The sequence below is a fragment of the Balearica regulorum genome, chromosome 25 (genome assembly GCF_011004875.1).
Source record: "Balearica regulorum gibbericeps isolate bBalReg1 chromosome 25, bBalReg1.pri, whole genome shotgun sequence".
Taxonomy (NCBI): Eukaryota; Metazoa; Chordata; class Aves; order Gruiformes; family Gruidae; genus Balearica; species Balearica regulorum.
The window spans coordinates 5,321,537-5,348,884 of record NC_046208.1 but is presented as its reverse complement, the minus strand read 5'-3'; the positions used below and the strand labels follow the sequence as shown (position 1 = coordinate 5,348,884).

General features: G+C 47.4%; 1 protein-coding gene across 11 annotated transcripts in view; it reads right to left on the bottom strand.

Moving 5' to 3' along the window:
• Positions 1-27,348, bottom strand: part of ANKS1A (ankyrin repeat and sterile alpha motif domain containing 1A) — a 107,093-nt gene that overhangs the window by 17,533 nt on the left and 62,212 nt on the right. For all 11 annotated transcript variants that reach the window (XM_075776029.1, XM_075776031.1, XM_075776033.1 and 8 more), the window contains 2 exons: positions 19,866-19,932; positions 11,039-11,145 (listed from right to left, as the gene is read on the bottom strand). In XM_075776029.1, coding sequence (XP_075632144.1) covers positions 11,039-11,145; positions 19,866-19,932 — 174 coding nt within the window. The remainder of the gene's footprint in view (positions 1-11,038; positions 11,146-19,865; positions 19,933-27,348) is intronic.

Below are 27,348 nucleotides of genomic sequence, written 5' to 3'. Positions count from 1 at the left end.
GGGGCAGAGATGCTCTGCCTGGGCCACTGCTGTCACCTGCCCCTGAGCCACGCTCCTCTGGCACGGCAATTGCTGCACGTTTGGTTAGTGCTCCGCTCTCTGCTTGGGCTCCTGCGCCTGCAAAACTACCTCTCTGCCCAACCAGCAGTAATGACTTCGCACAAAAAGCCCCCCCAAGCAAGGAGGGTTCCCAGCTACGGACGCCCAGCTGGGGTCTGCTGCAGCTTTCCTCCTTTCCCGCCTGTTCTCAGCACCAGCCCCATCCTTCCCGACCTCCACCCTGCCAGCTCACACCCAGCACTGGGCTGCTGAAGGCTCTCGGGTCTCTCCCTGAACCAGGCAAGAGCCGTTTCTTTGCTGTAACGAGGAGGGGATGACCAGAGACACGTCCACAGCCAGCAGCTCACGGAGGAAAAGGGAACAAGGCATTCATCACCGAGACGAAACAAAGCCTCTTCGTGCTCAGAGAGATTGCCTTGACGCAGGGCTGCAAAATTTCAGAAAAAACTGCTGTGGGGGGTTCTTTTGTGGAGCTTGATTTTTAAACAATATACTAATGCAGGTTTTTGGTTGGTTGGTTTGGGTTTTTTTTGCCCTTTTTTTCTTATTTTATTTAAACAAAGGTCCCCTTTGGTGGTGACAGAGGTCTGCAACCAGGTCCACAGACACCACCTCCCAAGGGAAGGCTGCAGATCACTCATGGCAGCCTGGCCCCAGGCTGATGGTCAGCCCCTCTCCGGTCCTCTGAGGACGGATTCAGCACATGCCCGAGGCAGGGAGAGGGACTCACTCTGCTGTTAGCCTGGTCCTCTATGATCCTCCAGCAGCAGCCTCAGAAATGCCAATTATAATCAAAAAGACTTTCCAAAGACGTATTTCAGACTTTATTCATTGCGACAAGTGCTTTTTACCTTGCACGCTTCCCCCAGCTGCGGGGCCGAGCGGAGCGAGCTCAGCTCAGGGCTGCAGCTGGCCAGAGCTCTTGCTTTCACTAACACCAGGGGAGCGGGGGACATCTGAAAGCCCTGTTCATCCCAGTGCCTCACCATTTCCTCCTTGCTTCCACCAGGAACTAGCTCTCAGCATTGCCTGCACTGCAGGTGGCTTGTTCAGGGTTTGTTCCTCCAACACACATCACTGCGTTAATCCAGATTTTAGTACAGCACCATGCGTGCATGTTTATCAGTCACGGTAGAAAAATCTTTGGCAATTTTTTATTCCCAGAAGAGCTGGGATGATCCCTAAAATAATCCACCAGGAAGCAGAGGCTGAAATTTTTTTTGCAATGGACACAGGAGCACAATTTCCCCCCTAAGCTTCAGCTGCACACACGTGCGTTAGGTCGAGGAAGGGAGTATTTCTCCACTGCACATGCATCTACAATGGGGTGAAATGCAGCACCCAGCTAAGTCCTCCTCCGCTCCCACTGGCAATCCAAAGAGCTTGAACGATCAGCCCAGCCGCAGACATCTGAAATTGGGCAGGATGAATCCCACTCCCCGGGTCCAAACTGGCAGAGACGGGCTGCCAGACAGTCTGGGGGGGCTTTCATCCCCCAACCTGGCCTTCAGCTTCCTCAGAGCTGAGCAGAGCTCCCTCCGTGGAAAGGCACAAACACACATGACCATGAGGGGCACCTCTGAACCCTGTCTCTGCTCTCCACATTGCCCCAAAGGAGGGCAGAGATCTGTCAGTGCCCCGCGTCCTCGTCTGGGCTGCCCCAGGGAGCCCCAAAGGATGCTGGTGCAGCCAACCCACCTGCAGAAACACAAGCTTTTAGAGAAAGGGTCTGCTTTAGTCATGCTTCACATCTTGCACTGTAATTAAACAGCCTGCAAAGCTCCAGGTTTCTCATTAAAGGAAAAAAAACCCCACAGTCAGAGGTTACATTGTAGGAAGGTAGCATCCCCTCCTGCTAGTTAGGTGACCCTGAAGGCAAGCGTGACAAAATCAGAGCTGCTGAAATCTGCCAGCAACCCTCCTCCAGCCGGGCACTCTGCAGGCACTTAACTACCCAATTTTCAGATGCTGCTTCTTGCACAGAGCCTGGCTTCTGTCCATTCTCTCTCTCCAGCTAAGCAAGGGCCCGAGGCAAAGAAAGTTTCGTATAGGACACGTAGTCTTACCCAGCCAGCAACGCAGTTTAACGAATCCCGACTGTCTCACTAAGCTCACGCTAACGCAAGTGTTGCCTCTGTTACTAAATCATATATTAAAGGCAGGCGAAGGACTGCAGGGAAGGCAGGGACCAGAATGTGTTTGCTATTAAAAGCAACAGATGCAAAACCCAAACACAGCTTTTCCAGACTACAAAGGCTTCTGCAGATATCTATAGCGGAGTGCCTTCAGCTGGATGAACCAAAGCATCCATTTTTTCCTCAGATTAATGCATACAAAGCTCTTTTTCTTCCCCCCCCCCAGTACATTCAAGACAATTGGCATCTTGTTGAGGATTTTGCTGCCACTGCTATTGCTTTAACTTTTCAAAACCAAAACCCTGATGTGGGAGATGGAGACACATCCAGCTCACCACAGACCATGCAGCAAGTCCTGAAAAGAGAGGTTGCACCTTCCTTAGTCTCACCACCACTTAGATTTCTCCTTTTCAGATGAAAAAAGGATCAGGAACCTTCATTTTGGTCATCTCGGTACCAGCTAGCTGCAGCTTTCAGAAATTTAATGCCAGCGGGCAGTACGGGGTTTGCAGTCCAGAATATAGCGGCTCAATCACATACTCAGCCAGGGGGTTTGGCTCTGCCTGAGCTCCTGGTTACTCCTGCTGCCAGACTTGTAAAAAGCCGCCGGGCTTCACGGCCCCGCAGCCTTGGGCAGTGTCCCGAGGATAAGGGAAGGCAGTGAAATTCAGAAAGATGAGTAAAAAGCCCCACTAATATCTCTCATTCAACAGGACAAGAGCAGCTAATGCCTTGTTAATGGATTAATTTATAAGCTTGTCCTAGAAACACGCTTGCGTTCTGTCTGTATATCTGCACGATTTGAACTTGGGGGCTTTTCACTCCAGCCCCCCAGTGACAGGACCGAGCGTCACCCCCTTCTACAGACAAAAATAGCTAAAAATGCCCCAAATAGAGCCTTGAGTATAGGCAATGCTGAATGCCTACAGCTCCGTCAGCCATCCCTGGCTGCTCAGTCCCTCCACAAACCTCCACCAGAGGCTTATTATCTCAGAGCAGGCTGACGACCCCACAGCCGGGACCTGCACACCCCAATTTCAGAGCCAGGGGACAAGCGCTTGATCACACAAATACATATTTGTAATTGGCCTCGTGATCCACAGGGTTTCATCCCCTTAATGGTATTTGCAATTTGAGATAGTTCAGTGGAAACTAGGGGAAGAGAAGTATTTGTTTAGCTAAGGGCACAACAATGAAGCCCTAGCTCTTCACAGAGCACTGATTGTGGAGAGGGCTCATATACAAAAACCTACAATAAATCCTAGATTAGCACACAGCCACTTCATTTTTGTTTAATTTTCTTCCTCTTGCAGACTGGCAGCGTGACAATGGCAATGGAGGGAATCGGTCATGGTTGTCAAGTTCAGGCAATTTTATTGAGAGAAAAAAAAAAATTAACTGCTACTTTAATGGCTTTTTTAATGCTTATTGGGCCTGGAGCTACTAATGAATCAAATGTAAGTATCCTCTAAATTGCCAGTTCTGGTCCACCCACTTTGCTCCTCAAAATCCACTCTGGACTCGTGTTCTCCGTGATGTCCATCTCTATCATCTGGGGATCTTCAGTGCAGCTCTGCCACGTTTCCCCGGTCGGAGCCATGGGTGAGTGGCCAAAACGCTCTCTCAAACCCCAGATCATTGCACATCTCCACCCTCACCATTCCCTTCCAGAGAAAGCTCAAAAAAACCCATACCATTGTGGACAAAGCACAGGCTGTGTGAACCACCCAAGTAGCATCTGAAACCCACTGGAGAGCTGTCAAAAAATATTTCATTTCATTGTATGAATTGATTTCCACTCAGACGCTTGGCAGACACCCTGACGCAAGGGTCCAATTCCACTTGTACAGGGCACCAAAATCAGTCTGGGGACCAAGGAAGAAAAGCATTTCCAGAAGGTTGGCAGCAATGATAAAGAGTAGACAATACCATGTAGTGGTGCTGATGTACTCCCTGCCTATGTCATAAAAACAAGTGAAGGCCATTTCAGTAATAAATCTGCCAGCCAGCGTGAACCCAGCCCAAAGAGATCCCCAAATCGGATCAGCAATCGTGAAAGGGCAGCTTGCCAGCACCTCTAGGTATTGGCAGTATTTACTTCCACCCACACCAAGTGTGCTTTGCAGCACAGGCTTTGGGAAGACCAAGTCCAGAACCGACCACTCAGGAGCTTCTGCTTAGATGAACAGAGCTTGCTTCAGCTTGAAACCAAGCCTACCTCCCAGGCACAACCTACACACAGGGCTTACCTGGGTCTGTACAAAAGTATTCCCCAACAGATGCAATCACACCAAGTTTTCTGTTTGTTTCACCAAGCACCGAAGTAGTAAAACCTTGTCTGTGGGATCTCTGGTAGGTCACTGTTCTGCACAGACCATTACTGGGTGCAAAACACTACTGGAATATGTCGGTTAAGTTCTCCCCAGATGACTACTATAAAATGACAAGTTTTATATGAAAATAGAAAAAAGCTCTGGGGCACACACATTCTCAGAGCATGCTAAAAGCCTGGCTGCTGCCCAGGGGACCAGCATCTGTGAGCCAAGCTGGGTAGTTACGAAGTGAATCGTGCAAAGCAGAGAATTCACTGAGCACACCAGGAGATGTCCCGTGCTTCAGCAGGACAAATATCGGGTGAGAAATAAAGATCGTAGAGATATGATTCTATGTCAGCCGGCACCCCCAAAACACGGGGATTTGTGGGGCGAAGGAGACCCAGCTCCGTGCTGGGGGGGGCTGTCCTCGGAGCCAGGCTGGCAGACACTGAGCTGCACTTCAGCTCTGCTCACACACCAAGCCAGTCCCTCAGCTTTACATTTTTATCAACTGTTTGCTTGCGCACACACACGTATAGGAGAGAAGGGGAAGGCTCTTTCGTAACGAAGACCACTGCAGGCTAATCTAACATGGCACTGAATTACATTTAAACAAATTAATGTCAGTATTCTAAATTTTTTGCAGACACCCCGTTCTTCCAATGCTGTCATGTTTCTACTGCTTCTCCCCAATTATAAAAAAAAATAAAATACCCCCCCTCCCAGAGGAGCCCACGGCACTGCACAAGGAGAACAGATTTCTGTTTCTGACGCTGTCTCATTGAATCAGCATTAGCTGCTTTCCACACATTCCATGGGAATCCAGGCTTGAACAATAAAAAAAAGCAATAAAAAAAATGGTTCATGTTCTGTTTTACCTGCTCATTTGTGAATCAAAACATCTTTGGACTGAATAAAAAGTTCAACTACAGAATAATGGTACAATTGCCAGAGCATGTGAGGTTTGCCCTTCTCAGATGTCAGCCTGAAAAGTTGTCTGGAGTAGCAGCAAACATTCAGCCCTCCAAGGGAAGGGAAAAGCTTTTGCAAGCATCTCAGACACATTTATGGGATCTGTGGGATCACAAAATACTGTAGTGAGGGTGAAGGTAATGGCATTTCCTTCCCAGCTTCTGTGGGGGAATTCCACCATGAATTACTGCAATTCCTTCTCATTACACTGGCAACGTCCCTTCTTTCCCAAAACACAGCAGAGTCCAGCCTGCCCTTTCCCTCCAGGCTGTTCCTGTGTTTGCCGCTGGGACGCACAGTCCACCTCTGTGCAAAACCAGTTTCCCGTGGACCTCCTGAAGAGAGCATCTGCTGCAGGGGCACTGGTGATCACAGGAGACACGATGGGACCAAGCTCTAGGAGCAGCAGAATCCCTCTGGGTCCATATTCTTGTGACTTTTTTCCTACTCTTACAGCTCCCCCAGCTCATTACCGGTCAAGGACAATTGAGTCGATTTATAGTGCGTTTTTCTGAATTACACTGCTTGTTCATTGCTACGGTTTTGCGATCTGACCTTTTATTTTCCTCCTCTGGTGAAGGATGAGGCAATGGGTCTCATGAAACCCTGCGCAGACAGAAGGGCTGCATTCCTCCACGTGGGAGGTAGCAGGGCTGGCTCCTTTTGGATGGTGGGGTATTCTTGGTTCATTAGTACTGTTAACATTTGGCATGCAATTCTGCTGAGGATTTTATTCTACAAAGCTGTATTTTTGCTAAGTCAAGGACAGCACAGCCCATGCCAGCAATACTCAGCTAGCAACTTCAATTCAGTTATGTTTACCCATCGCACAAATAAACCTTTCCCCTCTAATGGAGAATTTGAAGCCCTATCTCCGTTTCAGCCTTTTTTTTTTTTTTTTTTTTTTTAAAACCCCGGCTGGCTGAACAGGCTGCTCTTCAAATTAAAGCCCCACATTAAAAGCAGAAGTTGAGTGTCACAGTCTGATTGCCCCGAGCCAGCAATGCTGGCAGTGAAGGTCACTCAGTGGCAAGGGAGAGGATGAGCAAAAGAATCTGCTCCCTTGGACTGCGGGGTTTGTGCTGGAGAGTAACAGCAAGAAAATCAGGGAAAGCCTCTTTCCTAGCATTGCCCATAAACACCACAACAAAGCTGTTGTGGGCAACTTAAAGTGAACATAAGAATTTCTCCAGATACAGAGATCCGGCCCAATATGCAGATGTTAGTATTTGGAAAGCAAACTCAGTCTTTCAGAAAACTAAGCTATCTAAATCCATCTTTTATAGCCCCTCTCTTCCCTCAACCAAGCTAAAAGATCACACACTATCTGAAATAAATGTAGACTTCAGTCCCTTCCCAGAAACACGTACACTGGCAAGTAAGCTTTAACGTCACATCAAATTGACGTTTAAATAATCCTGCTGACTTGTGATAGCAATACCCGTCCTTGGCTGAAGTCAATACTTGATCAAGATCCTTTACTCTGAACTAGCCATAAATGTTCTTGGTTTTGTATTTGACTGCGAAACCAGTCAGCGACACCGAGATGCTCCCCTGTGCCATATCAAATGCTGCAGCATTTTGTTTTCTTCTGCAGATTTAACAAGAATTTTACATCACAGAAGCGCTGCTTTCAGCACTGGATCAGCGAGGCCAGTACTGCAAACTGAGCCCGTCTGCAGCGTCCCATCCCAGCTCCAGCTCCTAAAACACCTGGTATCTGTGTCCAGGCAGGATGACAGTCACTGCATCTATGCATTAATACTTGTGATTCCCTTCCCCTTAACATGGTTGTGTTGACTTGTTCTTCCCTGAGAACCAATTCACAAGCCTTCAAAAATCCCTGCAAGTTCCAAAAGTGAGAATATTCCCAACAAGCCCTGTCTGACACTGCTCAGAACCAACTGGTACTACAAGTAATACTCTATTATTTGTCCTGAATTCCCCCAAAAGAGAAACAGCACTAGTAGAGACACAGACACGACGAGGGTCCGTTCTGGCTGCAGTCATCACTCTCTTACCAAAGCAGATCTGAACTGCACAGAAATTTTTAGTTTGCTGACAACTGAAGTGCTGATCTCGCAAGCCTGGGGTCCTGCTGGAGCACGAGGACTCCAGCCACAAGTTACTAAAACTTTGTCGCAGACGCAGAGCCGGACTTCCCAGCAGCAGAGAAGCCTCAGCTCAACATTCACAGCCCACCCCAGCTACCTGCTAAAATACTCTTCTACCTTCCCTTTTTATAGGAAAACCTGTAAAATGTTCACGGCTCACATTACGGTTTACGTCTCCAACCCTGCCTCCTCGACGTAAACCTGTGAAAACTGCATTTCTCTGAAGCCTCTTTCAGCTGTCAGTGCTGCCTGTTGAAGCATACGAGCAGACCCGGAGAGAGGGAGCAGGATTATCACCCCCCTCCCTGCTCACCGGTTCTCCTCGGTGCTGCTAGAGATGCAGCTTGCACAGAGCTATCACCAGTGAGATGGCCGGCCGCGTGTCCGGAGAGGAATGGAATTATTATTCCTTAAAACAATGCATGTTTCTGCCTTTCTAGATTAACATCTAATTAAGAAGCCCAATATATTTACAGAGCACTTTTCAAATCACTTTACCATACTGTGCATTCATGATTCATTTCCTTTATCTGGGGCGTAAAGGCTTTTGTAATACAGGGTGTAAAGGAACACAAGAGCCAAGTGAAAACACACAGGACATCAGGAATTCTTGAAACCAGAACTATCCAAACTAAGGGCTGCAACAGCACTAAAAAGCACCAGACAGGCTTCTGCACCCTCCAGTTTTTGTCTCTGTATTACCTACTAGGTAGACAGTACATTTTAAACATCTATTTTTCTTAAGTGAAGAACAGCACCAAACGCCACTGTGCCAGCAAACACCAGATTTCACCCTGTCCCCACTGCACTTACCAGCTCTGCTCTGCTAGGGCTGTTTTCTTAATCCTACTTTAAGTCACTGTCTACTGCAGGCTGAGCATTCTTCCTAGGTATATTATAGGATGCTGCCCCTGTTTTACAGCTGTACTATCACTACACATCCGACAGTCTGCTCTTGCAATGCTTTTCTTGTCTACCCAACGTACAAGCTTCTTGTTTGCTCACAAACAGGCACCTGGGACTTGGGCAGCAAAGAGAGCATCCTCCGCATACAGAAAAAACCCTGCAGCACTATACACAGGGAGTAATGCAATGCAAAAATCTCACACAGAAAACAAGAGTGTCTCCGTATCAAAAGACTCCAACTTCTTAATTTTTGCTACTAAAACTTAATTAGCCTCATAGCCCATCTGGCAATTTGCAAACTGTTACCCAGCATTCTTTGGACCTTGAAATATTTAACATAATGAGGTCCTAATAGGGACTAATCCTTTCACAGAAACCGTTTAACTCCAGGAAAATAATGCCACTTAGTTTGAAATATTCTTCGTTAGCAATTGAAAGTGGCAGTTAATAAAGAAATTGTTATGTAAAGAAGAAAAGGAATGGACAGCCTGCCACGCCAGGAGCATCCAGGTCCTTTCTGCACTAGCCAGCTTCAGTGTTTACAACAATTTTAATAATTCATTGAGAACATCAAAATCACTACTAAAACCAAATGAACTACTTGTTCCTCGTTTGTACTGTATCTGAAGGTTTTACTCCCACATCAGATGCTGAAGGCAAGTAACACCACAGAAGAAAAGATTCTTAATAATTCAACTTTCATACTGTGCTGACTGTATTAGCTTGAAGTTCCCAGGACTTGCATGAAAGGAATTAAAGCCAGTCTTGGCATGGGTACCAGAGTCAACTTCCTAGTAAAAGGGATAAGCAGCAAAACAAAAACCAGCCAGGGTTTGCAGGAAATCTTTGTTAAATTATTTGACCTTTTAAAAATTGAGAGGAATGAGTGAGGAGAGCGTCCCACCTCCCAAAACCAGCAGAAGCTGATTTCCTACACTGGGAGCACTTACCCAGCACTGGATGGGTGGAAAAAACCCCACATCCAGCCGTGAACATTAAAAAGCAACTCCTTCCACACACACCGTGAAAATCACATCACGAGACACACACAAGGAGCCTTCGCTCCTCGAGTCAGACCGCCCCAGCGCGCAGGGGATGCCGAACCTCTCCTGGAGCGGCACGCACCCGCCTGAAGCACGGTGGTCCCAGTGGCCCAGGGCCACCGAAGGGCTGGGACCAGCGGGGTGGGACCTGGGGGCCCGAGCTGTCCCCGGTCCTGCACAGCAGCGGCGGGGCTGGAGCCCTGCGAGGGCATCGGGGCTTTGGCGGGGGGCAGCTCCCCCCAAATCCTCCCCAGGGAGGAGGGAAGGTGCCGCACGCAGCTGTAGGACAGGACAGGGAACAGGCAGAGGGTGCGTGGCAAGGCTGTCGCCTGTCGCCAGCAGTTCCTCTGCTGAAGGTGCATAAACCACAGTGAAATCCAGCTCTCGAGGGGAGCGTTGGCCCTGCCAGGCTAAGGGGAGACAAAGGGATAAGCTGCTTGCCACGGAGGCCAGGAGGTATGGCTGGATACTGCCACAGTATTCAACTTTTAGGGGTACTTGGAGATCCCACGACATTCACAGGGACATTTATCCTGTTCAGGTCATTTTTTAAAAACATAATTACATCCTGCCTTTAAGTACCCCAGCTGACGCTGCTCCGACGTGCAATTCCTTGCCCCTCTGTCCATGCTCTATCCATTCTTCCCTTCCTTCCCCAGCTGCCCCCCATGTTCCCTCACCACTGTCAGATGGCTGCTGTGTTTTTCCAAACCCCCCCTCACCCAGCTCACAATGCAGCTGTCAAGCACACATACTCCTGGATATCTCTGTACTGGCCACAGTACCAAAGAGGTGCCCCCACTCCCTTTCCAAGGCAGGATATTACATTAGCCCAAATGACTTCTCCAAAGGTTTACATCCATTTTTAGAAATCTTTATTCACAGAACTTGGAGTCACACTCAGAAAGCATTTCTTTAAGCCATGCAGGAAGCATGGCTTGGTCCCACAGCACCAAGATTTTCTGTCTTTGCAGTTCCATATGAATTCTCAAAATTTTTACACCAGGCAGCTTTAAGTTTTAGACACTGGTTATTAAAAAAACCCTCAACATTAAGCATTACCATCTTGTCATCATTAGGTTTCAGAGCCAACAGTGTCAACTCAATTAAGTACAGCTCATTAACATCCTGTCTGCATGCTTAGAGTAAGGATACTTTCAACAAGAGGTCTACCACCTCCTTCATAGCTCAGTGATTGCTTCCAACACTAGTGAATTTCAGTTCTGGAGTAAATGTGATAGTGAAGATTTAGGAGGCAGAGTAAATAAATTTTATATCAAAATTACAGTGAAAAAACTACAACACCTGAATTAAATGTGACCCTGATCCAGCACAACCCTCATTTCTTCGTCTAACCTTTTACACACGCCCAAGACCTTTCTGCTGGGCTGCAGAACCTGGATCTGCTCTGCAGCTGACACGGGGTATCAACAACACGTAAAGTTTCAGCCAACACATTTGTTAGAGCCCGTGAGTCCCACCCAGGAACTTACCAGGAAGCGGACATCATCAAAGCCGTTCAAAAGCAGCTTACTCTCATACTGCTGCAGGCCAATGGACTCCAGCCACTCCCCGACACTCTGCTCCAGCATCCGTGAACCTGACGAGAGAGGAATCGGCAGACGCTTGAAAAGGGAAAAACCGTTAAGGCGGTAGCAGCGGCACTCTGAGGAAGACAGATGGCATTGCCACATCATAGTCATTACCATAAAGAAACTAAAAAAATTATGCTCAGAGTACAACAAATCAGCTGGCAGACAGTTCCTCTTGTGTGCACAGACCATGGACAACAAGCTTCCAGTGCCTCCGGGTTTAATTTGTATCCCAGTTAACACTCAGAAAAGAAAACACCTTGCCCGGGCAAACTGTTTAGGAGCACTCCTGGGACCATGACATCACATGCACTGCTTTCAGGGCTCAGGCGAGTTTCTTGCCAGGCAAACATACGAAGCCCAACCCCACGGGGATGCGGATCCACTCCTTGGCTCAGCTGAAGGGGGCGGGAGGAGGGTAGCAAACTTTCACCCAAGGCATTCCCAGACAGTCGTAGGTGCGAGGGAATGGAGCGGAGCCGCTCACAAATGCACAGAGCCGTGCGGGTCCTCTCATCCATGCAACTTCGGATGCACTACCCTGCTCAGCGGGCCAGTGGAGAGGGCCAGGTGCATTGGAGGAATAAAGCAGCTAGAGAGAAAATACATCTTCATGCAGCTGAGACACAGAACAGACACGACGGACTTTCAGAAAAGCAGCAGAAGCCAGACTAGAGCAGCTGTCCACAGGAAGACATGCAAGACAAAGAAAGCACACAAACTGCAGCAGAAGAAAAGAAGGGCTTATACTTTTTTTCCCCAAGCAGTCCTGAAAGAGGCAAACCATGGTAAGGGCTTTTTCCTCTCCGTTATGGTGTTAAGAGGAGCAGAGGCATGAGTGACCCCGAGCATGAGTCTGAGAGTCCTGGCACTGTCATTTTACCACCTATCCAGACACATGGCATTTCAGCACGCTGCTCAGACCGGGCTGGCTGCACTGGAGAGTCTAACTACACCGCTGCACTGGGTGACAGCAAGAGAGACAGAGGAATCAATACGGTTTTCACCCAATACATTCAGTCCTGCCAGGTGTTTGGTGCATGCTTGTATTTGCCCTTCCTTCATTTTCTTCATCAGCTAAGTGCAGCTGCTGCATCCCAGCCCCTCACTCAAACAGGCAGCAGCTCTGGAGAAGGAGGCATTTTAGTTCCTTTCTTCCAAACCATGTCAAAACAAAAAGAAATCAAATGCAAGCACGCTCTCTCCTCTTTCTGCAGCAGCTCAAGTCTGAGACATGCCCTGGCACCTCCTCTCAGCCTCTGATAAATGAAATTCTTCCCAACACCCTACAGAAGCTGAGCAGACAAGCTCTCCCTTCCCTCACCCCTGGGAAGAGAGTCCAGTGACTTGCTACTCTCCTCTAGAAAAGCCTGAGACCTTAAATATGACAAAACCAGAAATATGCTATGCAAGACAGGCAGAATTTTTCAGGCTTCTTAGTGGATCTGTTTCAAGGGTATAGGCAAATAAAAAGATGATCAGGAAAACCAGGTTTGCTTTCTTTGAACCTTCAGGTCAGTTGAAGCTGTTTGGTACCTTCCAAGCCATCCTTCCCACCCCTGCCTGCTGCAATGGCTGCACAACGCAGAGCTCACGGTGTTCACTGGAAATTCTTGGGGTAAGGGATCCTGCTGCTCTGGTCCACAGGAGAGCTCCTCTGCCAGGCGAGCCGCGCTCGGCGAGTTCAAGAGAGCTGGCCAGTCTTTCTAGTGCACACTGCAGCACGAGAAACGCAGAGATCACAAAAGGTTTCCGTCTCCCTCCCCTAACACAGCCTGTGCAGAAGGGCAGCATCTAAACCTGGAATTTATGCAACAAGCTCCTGCTCGCCCGGGGTCTCCATCCTTCCCTTCCATCGATCCTTGCTGGTCCGCCAGCAGCCAGGCAGCCGTGGCCCCTCACCAAGCGATTGTGCGTCCTTGCAGAGCGCTGCAGTGGCGTGCTTTGTCTGAAGGCAGCGAGCTCCACGCTTGCCGTTCCACTCTCAGTCCTGTCTCCGGCTCTCGCATTGCCTGTCCCTCCCTTCTCTTCATCCTCTTACCCCTCCCAGCTTTTCCATCCACTGTAGAAGCAGTGAGCAGCCTTCGCAGCAGAAGCTGCAGGAGAGGGGAGGGAGACGGCAGCTTTGTAACTCTCCAGTGGAAATTACTGACTTCTCAATATTTACTCGATGATGGACTACACGGCTCGGGTTTTCAAAAAATGATGTTACAGGTCTGCTTTGACAGTTCCAAGTGATTTGTGGCTGGCTCAGAATTAATTTATTGAGAGAGGTGAGGAAACTGCCTGCTGCCTACTACAGCATTTCTGGAAGCAGCCAGGCTATTGGCAGGGGGAATGAAACCACAGCAGTTCCTTCCTCTGAGCTCCTGAATTTAATTTTAAAAAATTATTTACTCTACTCAGCCTTTTGTACGCTTGTAAATGTATTTCTCCTTCTAAAAAGGGAAACCTACAGTGACACCAAGTGCAGTTTTTCTGTTTTTAAAACCACTTCAAATCAAGACAAAATGAAGGGGCGATACTTGGAGAGGAATGGAGGGGTTTACTTTAAAAAGAAACGTAAGAGAACAGATACCTCAAAACATCCTAGACTGAAAATAAGGAAGTCCCAAATACACTGAATATTTGCATGTTACAAGGATGACAAGGGAGCAAATGAATCCCAGCCACCGTGCCCCGCAGCAAGAGCCTGATCACAACTTCCAATTAAAACAAACTCCTAATTCTCAGCTCCATCCTTTTCCTTATGTTCCACATTTTAGGAATCCTACCTTTAAAAGGTCTGGGGATGGCAGAGGGGGAAAACATTCAACAGAGTATAGTTAGAAATAATTCAGAGTATTTAAAAGTTGCCAAAAAAAAAGCAAGCCAAGCAATTCAGTTCCTCTTGCAAGACATTTTTCAAGTAACACAGCATGCTTTAAAAAAAATAGGGAAGGGAGAGGGCTACCAGGGCTCAGAAAGGTCCTTTTATAAGTTATCATTTCAATAATGACCTTTAGTGCAAAGTTTGTCTTGTTTGGAGGAAGAAATGAGTTTCCTGTTTGCTTATGGAAAACTGTAACGGTTTAACATGACCTGGTGTGGCCTGAAGACACACGACCAAGCTTCACTGGGAAGAAAAAACCGCAAGTCCAAGCACGTGTTGATGAGACCACTGTCCCCGCACCAAGTGAGCATGCAAGACAACCAAGGCAGGTAGCTACTGCCAGAGCTGGGGATGATCATCTGCTGAAAGCTCTTAAATCCATTGAGGGGGGGCTATAAACTCAGGCAGCACATTAGGCAAGATGGATAGGCAAGGAGAACACAGTCATTAATGCTATCAGATGCAAGAAATACAGCCAGCATCCGACCTTACTGGAACCAAGATCAATCAGCCAAACGCAGATCACTAACAAACTACTTTTGTCAAGTAAAACACCAATGTTCCTCGCTCAAGTCAACGGCAGCGTTAACTCGCCAAGCCCCAAATGCATTCCCTGGCCAGTGCAGCATGCCTCTTGCCTGCATCAAGCTGGTTTACTGAGCAGAGACCACTCATCTCCTCTATTTTGGGGGAGAGAAATGCCGCCTGACACATTGCTGTAAGCCAGTGAGCAACACACAGGTTTCTTGTTCAAAGCCTGCGGTGAGATAAGACGCCACGGTGCCGCGGGGATGAGTTTCTGCTGCGAGACCTGCACCCCCATACCCCCCTGCCCACATCCGGAAGGAAGAGATGATCAGAAGCGGGTTGCTGGAGTTAAATAAACACGCGACTGCCAAACACGCATGCAGAGACGCACAGACTGAATACAAACGTCTGTTCCCAGGCCAAAAAAAATGCTTTAAGGCAAAGGTTAGGTGGAACCCGGTACCCTTTAAGAGATGGTGTTCCTTAATTCCCCAACTTCCAAAAAGCACTTACCAACACGGATCAGTGACAGATGACTCCTTGCCTCCACCTAAACCACCCCACCCTCGGGAAATACATTTGGAAGATTTTCTTACAAGTTTTACCAGGAAATGAGAGGGTCGAACCTGTTGGCCAAGAAATAGATTCTAGCTCCAAATTCTATAAAGATGCCAAGATGCATCTGATTATCTTATCATCCAGGGGCCTCAGAAGTTCAATGTGCTCGTCCATAACACCATGGCAAGACACAGAAGTTTTGTTACCCTGTTTTATGGAGGAAAGTTGGTACAGAAACCAGCTATCTGCCCAAATTTGTATGGGAAGTCTGGGGCATGGCAGGGACCTGAAACCAAGTGTCTCGGGGCCTTGGCTTGTTCCAGCACAACTCCAAGGGTCCCTGCTTTCCCTAGACCCAAACCAGTTGTATGCAATAACCACTTGTGTAAACAGACTCCAAACATACTTATCTCTGCAGTAACTGCCAAGCCAGGCGGTTTACCTTTCCAGTCCAATTAGCGAGTTCAGAAACAAAACTAGTCAGGAGCCCCAGTATCCTCAAAGCCGACCCATGTTTGAGGATGTGAGAGCACCTGGAAAGTTCCCTGCACATCCGTGATATGACCTGAACTGTTAAACCAGCCCTAGCCAAGTCCTGAGGAGCAAAAGCTAAACACTGCTAGAAAACACAAATGTAGGGGTACACGCACCCCAGGACACCCTTCGTCCTCGCAGCAAGGGGCTGGCAAAGCACTGCCCGCTCTGTGGCTAGCTGCACTTGTAGGAAAGGAAGGAGAAAAAAAGGAATATGCACAGCAGCTGATCTGTGTACCAGGGATCCCAAACCAAGCGTAACACAGCACAGCCCGCAGGAAAACACATGGCTTAAGGACAAGGCAGCTCCTGGGTCCGCCTGCTTCCAGAGATGGGTGTCCATTTTCCCAAAAACCCCCTGCACAACGGCAGCTTTTGCTGAAGGGCTGGCTCCTCCTCTCCCCTCCATGTTAGACCTCTTCACTAACGATATCGATCCATCACACACACTGCTACAGCTACGGACTGGCTCAGGGAGGGGAAGGATGTCACAAAGCAGGATGCTAGCCATTGCATTAAACCAAAACCCACAGACCGTTTCACATCCCTCTGCAAAGGCCCCTAGAAAACACGAGCCCTAATCAGTACGTAGCATCTAGGGCAGGCACAGGTTAAGCTCCCACTGGGAATACATGGTGGGTTCCTCCTCATCAAAGCAAAAACCCAACAGACAAATGGATACGAGATAAGCTTTGTTATGGCAAGCGTGAGCTGTGTGTGCGGATACATATTAGCATCTCATCACGAGGAGACGCTGCCCACCCGGAGCAGTTCAGATGCAGCAGTGTGGAGGTGAAGGATTTAAAAGGACAGAATCCCTCACGGTGGCAGCTCTCCAGCATCCTCCATCATGCTGCAGTAAAGGCAAACAAGCTCCTGAGTTCAGCTTTTGTCTTTGCTCCTGATTTAAAGGCAGAGAAGGGAATTCATGCTTAAAGCACAGGGGGGAAGCACCTGTCCTGCAAGCAGTCTTGTTGAGTGGATATAGATACCTACAGGAATACTCAGAAAAAGCCTAGCATCACCCAAGTTGAGGCATGTGGCAGATTAACCACATCCAAAGAGTACAGCCACCACGACACTCGTGCTGACCCGCAGCTGGCATCACCCTGTCCTGCTCCCAGCACAGCCGCTGCCCTAACAGAACCGGCCGGGGAGGATGATCCTCCCCCCAGAGAAATCCAAGAGGCGTCAGGATATGGCCGTGTCCCCGAACAGGCAGGACTGTTCCCAGCTGCTCGGATGGTGGCACTTGGTCAGCCAGGAAGTATCCCAGAGGACAGCACTGCCACAGCTGAACCGGTCTCTCCATCAGAAAGCATTTCCTACACAACAATTTCAAGATGTAGATTTTCTAAAACCCTTGAGCAGTACACGATACTTTGGCACCTTTGGTCCCCAGACAGCAGAGTTCATTGGCATCCATTTAATCCAGCGCTGTACGCTGTGTCTCACTACAGACAGCTCCGTTTCAAAAGGCACCATTAAAGCCAAACAATTATCTCCTCCTTTGAAGGCCACAGACTCGGCTCCATATGGGAGACAACGCTCCCGAGGACCCACGGCTCTGCCAGCAGCAGTGGAGGGGACAGGTTCATTAACAAACTGCTAGTTTCCAGAGTGAAACTGCATCCCGGGAAGGGAAGAATTAAAATAAACCTCCCGAGCAGCTCGGAAATGTAGAAGCATTGAGACAGTCAGCTGGGAAAGCGGTAGGTTATTTCCCCGCTCTGCAAACACGTATGGAGACACGTCCAGGGACATTTGTACCTATACCAAAGCCGCCTTCCTCTATTAGTTCCACCTCCCCTTCACATCTACTTTCCTCAAAAGAAGGAACAAAAAGTATAGTGGGGAAAAAAGCATTGGTAAAACTGCAAAACGATCCTGTTTGATGTGCAGAGCCGAGCCATGCCATTAGGTCACTGCAGGAGCAACGGAGGAAGATTTTTAACCGAGACTTGGACTCTGCCATCCCAGTCCAGATCCGGAACACAAACTGGGCACAGGGTTCGCTATTCCCCACACCCCAGCCGCCTCTACTTACAACATTTATGGAAATGAGAGTGTTTTAACCCAGGACCATCTCCCGTCGCCCTGATGCTGCATTGCGGAGTTAAGAGTTATAATAGTTGCAAACATGGCTGGAGGAGGACATTGCTTTGTTTGAGGAAAATCAATGCACTAAATGACACTACTATTCCTTCTTCACCTTGTTTTATGGAAATTAGAAGCAGCAAAGACAAAATGCACAACTAAATCATCTCACATGCTATCTATAAAGTTTTATAATAGAATTAATAAAACTACATACTTCAAGGTTACAGAAGTACGTAGGTGAAATATATAGAAAAAAAAAATTGTGATGAGTTTTATCTGATTTGAAGCCGTGATAGGGCATCTAGAGTTTTACAGACAGAAATCTGGAGAAGAAATGTTAAAATATTCTGGGTAAAACATTTTATGGGCTGCAGAAAAACGGTAGTTCTGCTGGACAATCGCCGCAACACTCCAACTACTCTGGGCGGTTTGTTTTATAGAGGCTGGGTGGCAGAAGCTGCTCTTTTTATTTATTGCAACCAAAGTAAAACCTGGCCCTTCGTAAGCTCTAGTTAAGACAAACTACCTGAGCAGGACCCTTTGGCCCCACACAGGCTTTGCCCAAGCGTTCTTGGTCCCCAGGAAATGTTCTTTAGTCTGTGAAATACAAAGAGGCTCTAAAGGACACCACCATACACAACCCAACGTAACGGAGCCCCACCGATGGCCAGACAGCCCCTCCAAGCCCGCGCTTCCCCATCAGCTGCCATCTTACCCAGAGGAAAACCATCCCAACCGTGCCTGCAGAGCGACTTTATTTCCAAACACACCCAGCACTGAACGCGCAGCTGGGAGGGGTGAATTGTGTGGAGAGAATGGGGATATTTGATATCTTGGCCATAGTCACTCTGATGTACAACTCTAAATACAAAATTGTCATCTTACCCTCCCAGGGCTGAAAAGATTTTGTGAGCCTTAAAGAACAAAATACTAGAATGTGGAGGGCTATAGAGAGGTGGTGCTCATTTCCAAAGGGACAGACCCACACTTACATAATGAAAAAAAAAAGCCAAAAAAAAAGCATCTTGCTACTGCATTATGTATTTGAAACAAAAGCAAGACTGTTGTGGGGATTGTGAGACCAGCCAGAAGACAAATATGCAGCAGCTCTCTTTCAGAGTGACTGCTTAAAGAAAATTTTGTTGCTACCCACCAGAGAAGAACAGAAACTTAAGACAAACATATTCTGAAAGGCAGGAGAGAACTCTAAGCAATCAGTTCGACTTTCTCAGAGGCTACATCGAGAACAACAGTAATTGTAGGAGCCGGGTGATCAGTGGAGCTTTCTATCCCTAGGATACTGGCTGGAGTCCTTACACCATCTTTCAGCTGGAAATTAGATTTTTTTTTTAATTTTTTTTTGCACGTGCAGAAAACCTGATCTTCCTCCTACACATTGAACAAAGACTAGTTGTGAAGTTTTACATGTCAGAACACGGCAGTTATTGGGCTGTGTGAGCTGGGGCAACAAGCCAGCCACCTCGGAGCTGATTGTTACTGCCACAGGCTTGCAGAAGAGCTTAAGAAGTGTCCCAGGCCCCTCACACAAGCCTGCAACTCTCAGCTCCACCTGAAGGGAAGGACTGTAGGGAGTCACTTCAGTTATCAGAAGCCACTAATAAAAATTCCACAATTCTCAGCAATAAGCCTTTGTTTAAAGCTATTCAAACATGCAAAACATCACCTCAAAATTTACCATATGCTAAGCTGTAATACTGACCCCCAAAATTTATAAGCAGGCAGTTTCAACAAGAAATAACACACACGCACTGCTGTCACTGGGTGAGTATTCATCAACACTGGGGTAATCAGGGTGTCCCCCCCTTTCCCACCAGGCTGGGGGTACCAGCTGCAATGCTCTTCACCCAGCCCATTTCCCCCAAGAGCCTGCTGGGAAGGAAGGACAGCTGCATTATACAGAATTAAATGAATCTACCGAGGGGAGTATTGAATTAAAATTGCTGGTAGCAGTATTGAGCATTACTCTGGGAAGCCGAGGTCTGCTCCTTCTGTGCCAGAGCCTTCCTTTCCCTTCTGGGAGCCAAAGCAGGTTAGAGCTCCGCACACAGGAGCCAGCACCTGGTTTTTGTACAGAGCACGACCAAGACAGATGCACACACGAGCTGGGTACGCTACCTGAGATCCTCTGCTGCTCCTGAGAAAAGTCAATGCCTTCGCCGATGGAACTCATTATTTTCTCAATCTGAAAATAAAAAAAAAAGCACACGCTGCATTATTCATAAGGCCTGAGGAAAAGTTAAAGGCAACCCCGGGATCTCACCTGCCATGTGACTGGCAACAAAATCCAGGAAAGGATGTTAAGATACCTCTGACCTTGAAAAGGTACCCTTAACGCCTTGCCTGGAAAAGTCTTTGTAAGGATGGGTGACTTGGAAGGGATGCAGAGAGGTTGGAACTCCACAGAGCCTTCCCTTCCACAACTTGCCAGTGCCTGAAAATAAACAGCTCCAACAAAACCATCCCTCTGGAGCATAAAATTAGGGAGAAGGAATGGAACCCCAAGCTCCTTGGCTCACCCTGTATACACATGCAGCCCCACCTTCACCAGCAGCAAAGCCTAAGAAATGCAGTTCACTAACTCTTTCACAGCATGCAAAAAGTAAACGTGGCTTCACCTCGGTCTGGGGTTTGTTGAGTATTTTTGTTTTGGTTTGCTGTTTTTTTTTCTAAGCCACCACATTTCCCAATCCTGTGCATGGATGCTGTGCTCCTCACCACTTCCACTGAGAGCAGAGATGCTTAGAAAGAGTTTGAAAATAGCTCAAGTTTGCAAAAGCAGCAACATCATAGGGGCAAATGCCTTAACTACCCAGGAGAGGGAGCTAAAGACAATTTCATCCCCCTATTTAAGCAATTCACAGTCAGTAACTCAAGGCAAACCTCATGCAATTAAGAAAAAAAGGTAAAAACTACTGCCGGAGATGGTGTCAAGTCCACTTAGCATAGCATATAGATATCTGCATTTGCCACCAAAAAAAAATTAATACAAGTTGCAATTTTCATACAACCTACAGGAAACTTTCTCACATGGGAACAGGAACTTTTTAAAAACAATTCTTGAGCAGACTTTGCAAATCGAGGCTTTCTAATGCAATGCTGCAGAGGGAAAACTGACAGTGATAATTACTCGGTAAATTCTGTTAAGATGAAAGACCTGATAAATTGCACCTCAGTCAAGTCAGATTTTTCAATAATCTAAAGCACTAAAGCCCACTATTTTCCAAAGAGCAATGAGACACTTAAGCCCAGGTCTGGTTGCTTACCCCAGTCTTCAATCTATAACCAAGCAGAAAATAAAAATAATAATGAAAAAAAGCCCCCAGTGAGAGATTCCTGAACTGAAATCTCCCAAGAAAATACTCCTGCGAGACACTTCAGAGCAGTTGCTGCTGAATGCAAAGCCGATACATTGACTGGCAACAGAGAGTGGGGGGAAATAAACTTCAGCTCTTACAGAACTTTTTTTTTTTTCTGGTCTTTTAAGGATAGATTTGGGGAAGGAATCCAAGTTTTCCTGGCCCTCATCCCCCAGCTGCCTTTGCACTGCCTGCATCCCAGCATGATGCTTCACTCTGTGCAGCTGCACAAGCTCCCAAAAACGCCCGTCCAGCAAGCAGGGCTCCTGGAAACACTGTGGGGAGCCAGGAGCTGGACTTCCATTCAAAAATCAATGGCAGCTGGAAGCTGAATTCCACTAGGGAGGGGGTTTTTTTTGGTGAAACAAACAAAAAAAGTAGTCTTAAAAGGCTTCTGCCAAGCCAGATCTCCAATAAAGTCCTTCCTGCTTGCGGACAGCAGACAGGTAGTGCACTTGCAGCATTAAATCTCACCACAGAGAAGACATTCATGTGATCTACAGAAAAGTCATGATAGGATGTGGATCCTCCGCCCCTAGAAAACCACAAGGACAAGCACTTCTGCTGGACTTGAAATACAGTTAATGCTAGCTTACTGGGAGCTTTAAGACCAGCCTAAAAAAAAAAATTGAAAATTCAAACATGTATGGAAGAAAAGCAAATTATGTTCTAAAAAGAGATTTCAGTTAAAGGAAGGGGTTTGAAGTCGCAGGATGCCCGGGGGTCCTGCCATCGGCGTGCTGCTCTGCAGTACATGTGGCCAAAGGGTCCATCGCTCTTCTTGCCCTGGACACAACCAGAATTCAAACATGACCTGTGCTAAAACAGCTGGGCGATACCTGATCCCAACGCCGGGATCTCCGTCAGGCTGCCGGAGCCATGCCGGTCTCAGCAAAGGCCAGACGGCATCAAACGCTGACACAAGGGTTAAGAGAGTCACTAACAGGGTGGCAGGATGAGCGATCAGATCCCTTGTTTCACAGGAGGGTAAAAATGACAACGGAGAACTGATATGACAGCCTGGGACATGAAAGCTTTCACTTACAGAAGACAAGTCATTTAGAACTTTAATCAAAAACTGCAAGCTATCTGTACAAGAAAGGGGATTTTGAGTTTTAAGCTCAAGTTTAAAAGGATGTACTAAAAAAGGATGAGGCCACGTAAAAGGCAAAAATATACCCATTTCAAATGGACAGAGGCAGCCTTTTGGTGACAAAAATCAAACACAGATGGGGTGGCTCATTTTGCAACTGCTCACATCACTAGCCATTGCTTCAGGTAAAAGTTACACGGTTAGTCACCGTGTCATCTAATCTTGCTATTTAGATGCACTGTGGCTAAATAAGGAAGCCCCAGAAATCCATCTTGAGAACTGCAAGAAAAACTTGGGTGATTTTGTCAGCTAACCTAAAGCTCTTGTGTGAATCAGCAACTCTGCAATATCAGCAAACGGAAGTGTAGGATCAGCTAAACTGGAACCAGTTAAGAGGAAAAAAATGAATTTAAAGTCTGCCTTGTGATGCTGAGTTTTTCTCCTACCCCAATTATGCCTTTCAACTGTTTTCCTCCGTTGGAGGCATTTGGGGCAGTCACCTTCACTCCACCAGTCCCGCTCCTCTCCACGGGCTCAGTTTTAAAGACCTTTTCCATTTCTCTTTAGTTGTGATGGCGCCTGAAGGACGCACGAGCAATGCAGCAGCTTCTGCTCAAGCCTGCAGACAACGTGAAATAACTGAAAAATACGAATTGCCTCGTATTTCTCAGCAGAGGTTACTGACTGGAACCCAGAGGTAACCTAGGACTCACACCGCATGTTTTTGCCAGTCACCATTTTGGCAAGAATCCCCCGCTTTATCTGCCTTGGCCACTCCGAAGCAGCAAATGCTCCCCAGCAAAGCCTTGAAATTTCATGGCACCCTTATGTATCATCAGTACATAAAGGCCATGCAAGACTGGAGGGAAATATAGGGATGGTGCAAAACAAGCCTTACTTCCAAATAAGACCAAGGGCTTTGCTACTGACAGTTTTATTCACTGCCACAGGCAGACACTGAACCTGAACGGCAGCAGGATTTCTGGGATACTGCCACAACCCTGAGGGCTTGCTGCAGATTTTGGGTCTTGAGGTCAATTCAGTTCAAGCTCCAGAAGTTTAAGGGCATTAAGCTTTGAAGATTTATGTCAATTAGCTTCACTACAAGGTATATTTCTAAGCTGGAGCTGCTCTTGTACGTACTGTCTGGGATCTTTATCTAAAAAGCGTTTACTTCAGCAGATCTGGGATCATTTGGAGCAAGAATCACTTGGTTCCAGCCAAGCTTTTCCTATAAAATTCACCAACAGGAAAAAAAATGGGTGGGGAGGGAAGGAAGAGAGGAGGCAAGGAGAAAAGCGTGTTTGTTCAAGCAGCCCCAGCTCCCTCCGACTGTCTCCCAGCAACAGAGGCAAAGCGCTTTGCAGATCTCTTACGCTGTGCCGGGACCCAGCTCTGAAGACGTGCGGGGACTGCTGCCGGCGCTGCTGGGAAAGGCAAAGAGCACAAGAGCATGTTTCCGTGGCAGGTTCAAACCCCACATTTGCAGCCCCTCTCTGGTCAGAGCTACAACTCTGAACACTATTTGGCAAGAGCCAGGTAAGCTCCCTCCCATCAAATCCTTGTTACAAAAAAAATCCCATTTATTCCCCAGCATTTTTCTGTCTGTAGAGCCAGCGTTTTGGCCTCCCCCACCACGCTCCATGCCCTCTTCCACCCTTACCCACTTGCAGTTTTGGTCCTTCACCCTGCATTGTGAAAGAGAAGAAAAAGTTTTAACTTGATTTTAAGAAAGGTCAAGCTCCTCTGCTGTGTTTCTTGCTGGGAAGAAGCAATGCCGGCTGCAGTACAGTGGCCCTGGAGAGGATGGTGCAGGATAAAAGGGCTCTCCCCATCTTTTCACTTCCTCTAAATGTAGTACGAGTTTTCAAAAAACGGTTTCTCCCCCGTGCATGGAGGTAACACGATCAAAAGCCACAGACAAGAGGACAACATGAATGCAATCGCAAGCCACTCTGCTCTCAAGGGGCTGGATGAGTTCCCCTGCCCAGGGCAGGTCACCACAGTCTGACACCATGAAAAATTTGCTTCCTTCTCTGCATCCCTTTTCCATAGCTGGATTCAAACGGCAAACTAACTCTGAGCGCCGGGCCAAGTTCACTTGTTTCTACTGCACTGCCATCCCCTAATACGAGAGGGACTTGATGCTTTTCAGGTTCAGGTCCCAGCACTGACAGTTCTGCAGCCCAAACACAGCGGTGGGGACTTGCAGGTGCTTCTTCAGCACTAAAACATCCACAAACTCTTCCTCAACAGCAGGGAATCACCTTGTGCTATATAAAACTGAATGGTAATGAAATAATCACATGGCAAAGGATTACCCTTCACAACCCATCCTTTGCTAAATATTGGTTTCATCTGGAGGTGGTCAAAACTATTACAATTAATGCAAAGGGAAATCCTGCTTCATGCCCTTGGCTCTCCACAAAAAGGAAACACTCTTCCAAGTCACAAGCCAAGTCAAACACCCATTTATTGCTGATCATCTTGATTTAACTTGTTAGGAGGTTGCAAAGAGAAGAATACAGGGAAGGACACAAATCTAAAGAGGGAACAAGCACTTTAAAACATCCCTATCCTTTGCAATTGGTCCTCAGCTGCACTATACAGCACTAAGATGGGGCTGGAAGAGAAGATACCTTGAAAATAGCCTACGCTACAGTTTTTTAGGCTGTTCTTTCCCAGTGGTTAATTATTAAAATACAAAAATACCATGTTTAAATATAGCACTGCAGTTCAGACTTAGTTGTAGCCTGAACACTCAGTTCCGATTTGTTTTGGCTTAACCTGTTTTTTTCCACTCAAGCACCATGCATTCGTCTCTGAACAGGTTGTGGGGTGGGGATTTTTATGTTTAAGACCTGAAACCCTACCAGGAAAGCAGACAAACTATTGCAAAGCTAAATTAATTTGGAAGAAGGAAAGGTTGTAAGGAGGGGAGAGCCCTTCATTAAACCCCAAAACAAGGGGTGCGATGGGAAGTTGTGGAGCGGTTTCCAGGATTGAAGCACACTGATTTATTTTCGCATTTGCCTACAATTTGTTGAATAAAAATACCCCCCAAAAAAAAGAGCTGGGTGTGGCTGAGAGTCATCGCAGGGCTGGGGAAGTGGTAAGCTCTTCCACATAGGCAGGCAGCCAGCCACGAAAACATAGCAACTGGCAATTTACTCCAAAACAGAACTTTATCTTAAAACAAACTATCCCAAGCAACTTGAGTTCTGATTAATAGAGAAAAAGGTATTTGTTTGTAGGCGGCCAGTAAAAGCCAAGCCAGCTTGGAGGACATGCTGGATGGTGAGGTTTGATCTGCCAGCAAGACAGAGGACATTTTGACACCAGAGTCCTGCTGAGTAATTCCCACCTCGGAGGGCTGGAGACCCAGAGATGGACAGGTCCCACGTCTTCTGTGGGTACCCAAGGGCATGCACGGCCCCGCAGAGGCACCGCTCCGCAGCCAGCCCTGATGCGCTTCATTTCCACTCCCCTGCTCTGATGGACATGAAGCCGTGGTGTCCATATTAATCCCTCCAGTTTTTCCTCCCCAGAGCCAATGCTGAAGTTTGGAGCCAGCGAATCCATTGAGAGAGACAGAGGACAACTAAACAAGTCCCGGGGTCTTTTATCACCAAAATAAAAGACAGCTTCATGCAACACGAGCTGTCTGCAGCAACTCATTTGCATGCAGGGAAAGGAAGTTTCATTCAGAAAGCACAAAATTGAGCAGCACTCCATTAGCGTGACACTCACCCAGGTTCGAGGGCATCTTTATGCTACTGGAGCTTTCTGGAAGGGGCTTAGTAAAACCTCACCTACGGCCAAAAAGCTCTTACATTTGCCATCAATATAAATGCAGAAGTTTTGTTCTCAGTCTCTGCATGCAGCATCAGTGATGCCCAAGGACATAGCAAGGTTGTCCTGAGAGAAGAAAAAAATACACATACACACACATGCCAGCATTCGGATGACCAGATATTACCGAGAACCACACTTATCCTCCCCCAGAGGGTTTAGCAGCAGGGCTTCCCCCCTCTCCATCCCCTCCAAGAACAATAATAGGTGGTCGGGGCATCCAGCTGCTTCAGACAATGATCTGCATTGCTGTTCTGCAGCTCCGCAGACATAACACCCCGCATCCCCAACCAAGTTCCAGGCTCTCAGCCCCACAAAACAGCTCTGTTTAGAGTAAATGCATGCTCCCTCACTTCGAAATTTACGCAGCCAACCAGGAGGGTAGGTTTGTGTATCTTAACTAGGAGGTTGGAAGTGCCCCTAAGACACCAGGCTACGTCAGCCAACCTTTCCAGGCAGCACTCACTCTTTCCCACGCCTCCCTCATGCACACACACATGCTCCTTTGCACGGAGCTTACTTCTGAGAAGCCACCTATTACCATTAAAATCCAGCTATGCCTCGATATACAGAGGAGAGTGCCTTTGATGCGTTTATCCTGGAAAAACAGCTTTTAGAGTTAAGTCAGGGGCACTGAAGAAAAACCTCCAATGAAGTGTTTTCCCTTTAAATCACTATGACAATTTCAGACTTGTTAAATCAGGTATGAATAGAACGAGACGTAACAGATCACTTTATTCTCCTACTGCTCTTCACTGCTGCTACAGCCCCTGATATCTGGGCAGCCTGAACAGGGAACGATGTGTTATCATCTAGGGATGCTTCACAGCTGGAGGTGTGCCTGTGGATGTGCACATACATATATGCACACACAGGTAACTACAGCATGTTGCCTCTGGAAACCAAACCAGCAGAAAATTACTTTTTTTTTTTCCCCATTGAGGTGCTTTCTGTGGTTCAGCATTTCCCCCAAAGGTGACAGCAGCATCCCCACCTCTGCGACACGGGGGTTGGTCAGCTTGTGCCATCACCAAGAGCGCTGGGGACAGCGTAAGAGAGTTTCTCCTCAAAACCTGTCCTGCCTGGTGCTTCCTGAGCTTACCTTCCATGATACAATTTCTGGTACCACACAGCATTGCCCATCTCTTTGAGCTCTGCACACAGGAAAAACCCTGCATGGGGTCAATGCCTTCTGCTTCCTCCGTGGCCCCTTCCCAGATTGGCAGCTTAAAAATCACCAGTCCAGAAGCCTGATCACAGGGAAGATAAGCTATAGCATGCCTGCGCATGCGTCAAA